At 52.2% G+C, this 8501-nt stretch overlaps 1 protein-coding gene across 1 annotated transcript; it reads left to right on the plus strand.

Moving 5' to 3' along the window:
• The first annotated feature begins 3665 nt into the window (after nucleotides 1–3665).
• On the plus strand, nucleotides 3666–4271 carry LOC136548913 (uncharacterized). Its single transcript, XM_066540270.1, has one exon. The coding sequence runs from the start codon at nucleotides 3666–3668 to the stop codon at nucleotides 4269–4271; it is 606 nt and encodes a 201-aa protein (XP_066396367.1).
• Nucleotides 4272–8501: the final 4230 nt, after the last annotated feature.

Consider the following 8501-nt stretch of genomic DNA (forward strand, 5'->3'; position numbering starts at 1 on the left):
AACGGGGCGACATCCTGCAGCGGAGGTGTACATTGGGCCGTCGTCCTCTGACCCTGCTGGCTACCGCAGTTCCCCACCAAGTAGGCCGTGACCGACGACGACGCCATGTTTCAAGTGTTTTAGGCGTTCCAGACTTATGTTTTTTTTTGCGAATCCAGACTTATGTTTCAAGTGTTTGATCTGGACATTGCAAAAGTATATATGAGATATTGCATGTGTTGCAATGATAATATACGCATGTTGCAAGCACATGTTTTCAGTGTTTCAGATACATGTTTTAAGTGTTTTATCTGTATGTTGCAAAACTAGACCTGCGTGTTGCATATGCATGCATGTTGCAAGAGTATATTTCAATTGTTTCTGGTGTTTCATATATATGTTGCAAGTGTTTTATCTAGATGTTGCATATGTTTTTGCAATGGCTATCATGTGTTTATGCAAGTGTTTCAGACGTATGATGCATGTGTTTTAGCTATTTCGGACGTATGTTGCAAGTGTTTCGTTTAGATGTTGCAAAAGATGTGGTGTTGCACATGTTGCAATATGACCCGTCTACTGCAGTCGCCTACTGCAGCTGCTGGGGTGTCGTGCATGCACGTGAGAAGCGGAGGGGATGGAGGCAGGGGCCTGAGGGTACCGGCGTGAGATGCGGAAGGGGATGGAGGCAGGGGCGTGTAGGCGTGGGAAGCAGAGGGGCGCGGGTGTAGATTATATATATGCCTCACCTCATCGACATAGTGCATTTTGTTCAACGATACTATTCACAGGATATAGTATTACAAAGTTGACCCTATCAATTATAGTAACATTCGCTATTACGAAAACAATTTTTATAGACGTCTCCGTTTTCTTTTCCAAGTCTCTAAAAATGGTTTTCTAAGTCGATCTGTCTCTAGAGCTGGTTGGTGTTTCTATCTGCCTTTAGGGCTTCTATTTCCAGAGGCGAGATGGCTAGCGTTTACAACCGCATCTAGAAATAGATGCATTTATAGAGACAACTTGAAATATCACTCACCTATAGAAATTGATTTAGAGGTGACTAACAATGTGGCCCACCTCTAAAAATAAGTACATCACAAAAAAAAAAATTCTAAATCAAGTTAGATAAAGACAAACTTTATATTAAATTGTAGAGGTCGAAGAAACATATAGCTTGAAATTTTTTAATTTCAATTCATTTAAAGTCATAAAATTATGTTTTGAGTTCTTAGATTTTGAAATTTATATTTTTAAATTTGTCATACAGCCTCGGATGGAGAGAAACGCCCTAAACCAAATATCTAGTGTCGGATGAGAGATCTAAAAAAATTTAGTTCAAAACTTTTCATTTGAAATAGTAAAAGGACCAAAATATTTAATACAAGATTCTTGAAAGTTCATATACAAAAGGATTGCCACTTGGTCACAAGCCACTTTGAGGCACGCAGTCGTAGCTAGGGAACCTTCCGTGAGGCTTGAGCTTTCAAGTTTGATATCCCACAAAATTCATGCGGCTTTATGATGCATGACGCATGAGGCTTGAGTACTATTGCTTCTAGAAGCCAATTATTTACGGAGCCTATTCATAGAGACAGCATCTCAGGGTCTACCTCTAAAAATGAGCCTAGGACCAATAAAAAACTCTAAGCCACAATCTCTCCCACACCTATCTTCTCTTTCTCTTATGAATGCCTCCCTCGCCTGGCCCTCACCCTCCCCTACTTTCTCTTTTAGATCCCTGGCCCCTCACTTCCCACTAAGACAGGTCTCCAACAAACCATGCATACCGCTACCCAAATCCATTTTGCGTCCTGCACAGTAAAAAAACGTCATCCAACAGAATAGGCAAAGAGAGCACCTATTTTGGGTAGAAGGAGAGAGGAAACCCAGATATGCTTCCTCTTTCCATCATCTCTCTCCTCGACCCAAATCCTTGCGCCGTCGACATGCTGGGCCCATAGGAGGTGGCGAGGAGCGGCCGGCGCGGCGAGGCGGGTACGCGGCGGGGCCGCGACGAGGAGCGGCCAGCGCGGCATTGGCCTTGGGCACGCGGAGGGTGAGGCCGAAGTCACTGAGGCGCGCATCGAGGTTGGCGTCGAGCAGGACGTTGGCGGACTTGACACCGCGGTGGATGACGGGCGGGTCGGTGTCATGGAGCGCGCGCAGCGCCTTGGCCATCTGCAGCGCGAGGCGGAGGCAGCGCGGCCACCCCGGTGGGCGCGGGCTGTAGTGGAGCAGGTCATAGAGCGTGCCGTTGGGCATGTACTCGACGGCGAGCAGGCGTGCGGCGGCGGGGCCGGGGTCGAAGAAGCCAAGGAGGTTGACGAAGCACATGGCGGGGCTGGAGAGAGAGATGCGCATGTGGCGTAGGGGGTGGAGGCATAGTGGTTGCGCCCAGCAACGAGGCCCGACCGTGGGTGTGCCTCCTCGCTGGAGGACGGCCAGCGGGTCTGCCCGCGCTGTGTGTCTTCGTGAAGCGCCTGCACGAGGCCAGACGAGCAGAGCGGGGAGAGGTGATGTGGTAGGCGCGCCGTGCGGGGGAGGGGGGCGCTGCCGCGCCACGCGGGCGGCCAAGGAGCCACGACCATCGAGACAACGAGCGAGGGCGAGAGAGAGGGAGGGGAAGGGAACACTGGAAGAGTCGAGATGGAGAGAGAGAGAGGAGGGCAGTAGATATTTTGGGTTCGCTGATGGAGAAAGAAAATTTTGGGTGGGTGACCTAGTGACTGTGCGTGACCCAATCCTTAAAATAGGTCTTGTATTTGGGTTTGGGCTATTGGAGATAGTCTAAGAATCCCATGTCTCCTTGCTCCTCCCTATATCAGTCTTTTCTTACTCTACAGCTAGCCCGTACCCTATAGGTGCATGGCCCTGCAAACCCTAGGCGTGTATTGACGCATGGACCCCATCCCAAGGCACGTGGTTGCGCACGGCCCCATTCCCTAGGCTATAGCACACATCCTGCTTGGTGGTCCATCAACGACTCATGGCCCACGCATCCATGTCTTGGTCATGGTCCTCACAGGCGTTGAGCAATATAATCCTCCAAATCCAGCTCTGCCTCCGAATAGGTGGCTCTACTACATCCATGTTCACCCCTCCTCCTCTGAGGTTAACCCGACGGTGGATGCCCCTACCTCTATGAGATGAGTAGCACGGATCCTCCGTCTCCCTCTTCCTCTCTCTCTCTCTCCTTCACTCCCCTCTCTCCTCATAGGTCGAATCTAGCGAGCCACACAGGGACGAAGATAGAAAATCAACATAGGAGGTAGGTTGTGCCTGTAGCTGGCGGCAGGAGGGGGCCAAGTTCATTGACGATGACTTGATTAACACAAGAATTAAAGGTGGTCCCATGTTGGAACCGGAGTATTAGGGGGGGTGTGCCCCCCTCGGTCTCTGGAACCACATCCACATAGGACAGCTACCAGCACTACCGGGAACGGGAGCTTTGCCGTGTGCCTAGGGCACATGGCAAAGCCACGACTATACTTGGTAAAGGGTTTGTCGAGTGTAACACACGGTAAAGGGCACTCGGCAAAAAATTCATCGGCAAACTAACTTTGCCGAGTGTTTTTCGTCGAGCACTCGGCAAAGACGTTGTCGAGTACCCAAAAAACACTCGGCAAACATTTTTCACAAGAAATAAAAAAATAAATTGCCATCGGCCGCTGCCCACCACGGCCACCATGCCACCATCGGCCGTCGCCCACCACGGCCACCACGCCGCCACGCCCGCTGCCGCCCCATGTCGGATGTCGCTCGCCACCACGCCACCCGCCGCCACGCTACTCGTCGGATCCAGGAGAGGGGAGGGCGCGGCCGCTGGGACGTCACCGGATCCGGGAGGGGAGGGGCCACCGCCGAATCTGGGGAAGGAGTGGAGGGGGCGGCGCTGGGGAGAAGGGGAGGGGGCGGCGGCCGGGGGAAGGAGGGGTGGCTGGGCTGCCGCTGGATTCGGCCGGGAGGGGAGGGGCCGCCGCCGAATCTGGGGAAGGAGTGGAGGGGGCGACGCCGGGGAGAAGGGTAGGGGGCGGCGATTGGGGGAAGGAGGGGTGGCCGGGCTGCCTCCGGATCCTACCGGGAGGGGAGGGGCCGCCGTCGGATCTAGGGAAGGAGTGGAGGGGGCGGCGCCGGGGAGAAGGGTAGAGGGCGGCGACCGAGGGAAGGAGGGGTGGCCGGGCTGCCGCCGGATCCGGCCAAGAGGGGAGGGGTTGCCGCCAGATCTAGCCAGGAGGGGAGGGGCCGTCGACGGAGAGAAGGGGAGGGGGGGCGTGGGTGCGGCCGGGTTATAGTATGAGTTTTGCTTTGTCGAGTGCCGGATGGGAGGCACTCGGCAAAGCTTGCTTTTTTAATTTTTTCCTGCCTCTTTTTTACATAGTAAGTAGTTTTTTTTCCTTTGCCGAGTGTCCTAGATTTGGGTACTCGGCAAAGTTTTTTTTTCATTTTTTTTCTTCTCCTTCTTTTCTAGAAAAAAGATTTTATTTATTTGCCGAATGTCCTAGATCTGGGCACTCGGCAAAGTTTTTTTTCTTTTTTTTCTTCTCATTCTTTCCCAGAAAAAAGATTTTATTTCTTTGCCGAGTGCAAAAAAAGAAAACACTCGGCAAACCCCCTCTTTGCCGAGTGTTTTTTTACACTCGGCAAACCTTCTCTTTGCCGAGTGTTTTTTTTTTTGTCGAGTGTTTTTAGTGCAGCACTCGGCAAAGAACTTGTTTGCCGAGTGCCCAAGAGAATACATTCGGCAAACATAAAAACACTCAGCAAATTTGACGTTTCCGATAGTGTAGAGCACGGATCAACACGGGGGGCGAGTACCGGCACATGGATCACTGTAGAGAAAGGGTAGTGGCGTGACTAAGGCTGAACGAAAAACTCGAAGCTCGTTAGCTCGCTCGGCTCGTGGCTGGCTCGACTCGGCTCGGCTCGGCTCGTTATGATAACGAGCCGAGCCGAACCAAGATTTTAGCTCGTTAGCTATAACGAGCCAACTCGAGCCAGCTCGCGAGCCCATCGCAAGCTAAACGAGCAAGCTTTCAGGAAAAAAAGTATCAAAACTTATATTAGTTTTTGTATTATTTCATGTCTTACACTTTACAATTGACTGGTAACTAGTTTAGACCCTATAAACTGACTGGTAACTGGTCTAGATGCATTTCTTTTATATTATTATTATTCTCAAACTTTAGATAAATGCAAATATTATATTTTGTGTATTTTTTTATACCTGGCTCGCGAGCTTAACGAGCCAGCTCGAGCTTTTAACGAGCCGAGCTAACTCGTTATCTTAACGAGCCAGAACGAGCCAAGCCAGCTCGCTATCCAGCCTTAGGCGTGACCCAGGGGCCGTTGGGGGTGGCGGCACAGTCGAGGGCTAGGCCCTTGGTGGGCCTCCTCAACCAGCTTGCTATTCCCTTTTTAAAATTTACTAGTAAAAATACCCGTGTTGCAATTATATCTGGGCATCGGGCCGGCCCGGCCCGGCACGACACGATGGCTATCGGGCCAAGGAGGCACGCCGTGCCCTGCGGGCCGTGCCTCATCGGCCTGCGGGCCTGGCCTTCGGCCCAGACACGGGCATGTGGGCCATTTTTCGTGCCGTGCTGGCCCGTGAGGCACGACAAAAGTAGCAGGCCGTGCCAGCCCACAGCCCGTTAAATCTAAAACACCTCCAAATAAACATCTCAATCTATTTTTTTCAACCATGAACACATAAGTATGAATTTTGACCAACACAATTTTTTCACACTTAGCCATTTAGGACACTTAGGCAATAAACAGCAGCAACGCAATAAACAGCAGCAACAGCAAGATGAAGACAACAGATTTAAATATCAAAAAGAGATGTTTTGTGCAATGCTGCCTCATTAAAAACCTACCTAGGTAAAACTCACCCTTGTGAGAAACCCTAGGCAGGAAAAAAGAGTGCAACCAGCTCCAAATATCTTAATCTTACATAGTTATTACAGACCATTGTTCAAATGTTCAAATGAAAACTAAGCAAGTGAGTGAGGGACACATCCACTCTCAACTCACACAAAAGTACTCTAACACTCCCAGCCAACCAATGCCACTCTCAGCCACCAGATGCATCATCTTCACCTTCTGGTTCATCCAGGAACAGATTCTCGAATGCATCTTCAATTTCCTTGGTATCAGCAGCTTCATGTTGTTCCCTCTTCTCTCCTAGCTCCCAGTCCTTCAACAAGGTCAGCATCTCAACATGTTCTGGTTTTAAGCTCCAGCGCCGTTCTTCTAGGATCCTCCCTGCTAAGCTGAAACAAGACTCTGAAGAACAAGTGGAAACAGAAACTGACATGATATCTCTGGCCATAATAGCCAGGATGGGATAGGTTAGTTTGTGGTCCTTCCACCACAGAAGAATGTCAAAACCATCCTTATAAGCAGTTATGCAGTCGCTGTCCAAATAGCTTGAAAGTTCAGAAGTAGTAGAGTGAGAAGAAGAACAGGCAGTGCCACTGGAAGGAACAGGCAGACCTGATCCTCCAAAAATTACCCCCCAAGCCTGTTTTCTCTTACCAGTGGGTGGGGTAGGACCAGCAACCCTTTATGACCTGGTTGCACCAAACTTTCTCAAATATTTCTCAAACATTTTATGCAACTCAGTTTTCAAATCAGCATAGTAAGTAGTGTAATCAGTACCAGTATATTCAGTAAGTAAATGGAGGACCCTTTGCATACCTCTGAACCCTAGAAGCATTATCAAGTTTCTGTTTGCAAGATTTTTGGTGCCTAAGAATGTGACTAGTACCAGTAGCAGATCTAGCACTCAACACAGTTCTACACATCTTACATATAGCTCTAACACGCACATCGACACCATTAATCTTCTCATAAACCTCCTCAAAGTCACCCCAGCACTTAGACTTGCGCTTACCAAGTCCAGAAACAGCACCAGAGGAAGGAGTACGAGTACCATTACCATCAGCATTACCATTAACACCAGTGCTGTTGAAGTGGGTGTTGGAGTCCACCGTCCCTGTCCCCGTTGCCCCTGCATCGACGGCATCGACGTCGATCGCCGGCTGTGTCCCACGGGTGGCGTCATCAAACACCGCAAAGGGGTCACGGCCGTCGTCGTCGTGCTCCAGGGACAACCCAGCCACGACCAAGTCATCGTCGCCAGTCACAGGGAACATGGCATCGTCGCCCTGCGGGTCACACGCCATGGGACCCTCGGCCGCGGACGGCTGAACTCTAGCACCGTTCCTCAACGGTGCGCGGCTACGGCTTGGCCGCGGTGCCATTGCCCGTCGTCCGTCTACGCCAAGGCTAGTTGACGACGAGGCATCGGCAGCAGACCTGCAAAGAAAAAGAACACGAAAAGAAGAAAAGGATGAGAAAATTATCCCAAAAACAGAATCAAAACACTGAGAAACGTATAGATCTAGGGGCTAGGGTTAGGGTTACGGTTACGAATGGGGATGGACTTGCCTGCGCAACCGGAGCCCGACGCCGGAGAAGACGAGGGCCACACAAGGGCAAGATGGGATTAAGAAGGACGGCGAGCGACGGCGGAAGAGAGACGGGGAGGCGGACTCACATGTTCATCGACAAACAGAGGAGGAGTAAAAAGGAAGATGGAGAGGGACTGAGGGAGCAGGGAACTCAGGGAGAGATGATGGAGCAGCAGCGATATCACCGGATCCAAGGACGACGGTCGCACCGGCGGCGAAGATGGATCGATGAGAGGAGGCGAGTGGCGACGAGCGAGAGCGACGAGCGACCGAGCGGGTGTCGAGTGCGGCGGCGGTTGGGAGGGGAATGGGGTTAGGGTTAGGGTGGGGGTGGGGGCCAGGGGAGGTCGCGGTTTATATATGGGGAGGAGGGGGGAGTTCTTGGGCCGGCGGCCGCCGGCCTGCTTGCCGTTGGGCTGCTACGGGCCTGCCGTTATTTTGCGGGCCGTGCCGTGCCGGCCTGTGGGCCTAGGGTGCGGCCCAAGCACGGCCTGCACCCCCGTGCCGTGCCAGCCCGGGCCCATTGACCTTCGGGCCAGGCCGGGCTAGGGCCGGGCCTAAATAGCGGGCTCCGTGCCAGGCTCACGGGCTTGGGCTTTGTGCCCAGATATAGTTGCAATGGAACTATATTTTATTATGCTGTCGACAGCACGAGCATGGCTGCAGGATAGACCCGCGCATGGATACGACGACTATGGCAAGGCGGTTTGAACCGTTCGCACAACGAACATGGTAGCACACCCAGCCATGGCCACGCAGTCTGGGCCAGCGGCGCGGCGGCCACCATGTTTACCTGGTCAACAATGCGAGGTAGCACGGTGGGGTGGCACGGCTTGTCGGCTTCAGTGGATGGTAACCGAGCACGACTCCTACGACGATCTCCGACGCGCAGACTCGTCTACCTCGGTCTCCGACACGCCGCCGTCTTGTCGGGCTGCGCCGCTGATGCCCGGCCTCGACTTCGCCCACGCTGTCGTCTTCGCGCCCCCGTCGTTCCAGCCTGAGCATCTTCCTGCGCCGATATGCACCCGGGGAAAATCATACCCT

This window comes from Miscanthus floridulus, chromosome 4, assembly GCF_019320115.1.
Source record: "Miscanthus floridulus cultivar M001 chromosome 4, ASM1932011v1, whole genome shotgun sequence".
Lineage (NCBI taxonomy): Eukaryota > Viridiplantae > Streptophyta > Magnoliopsida > Poales > Poaceae > Miscanthus > Miscanthus floridulus.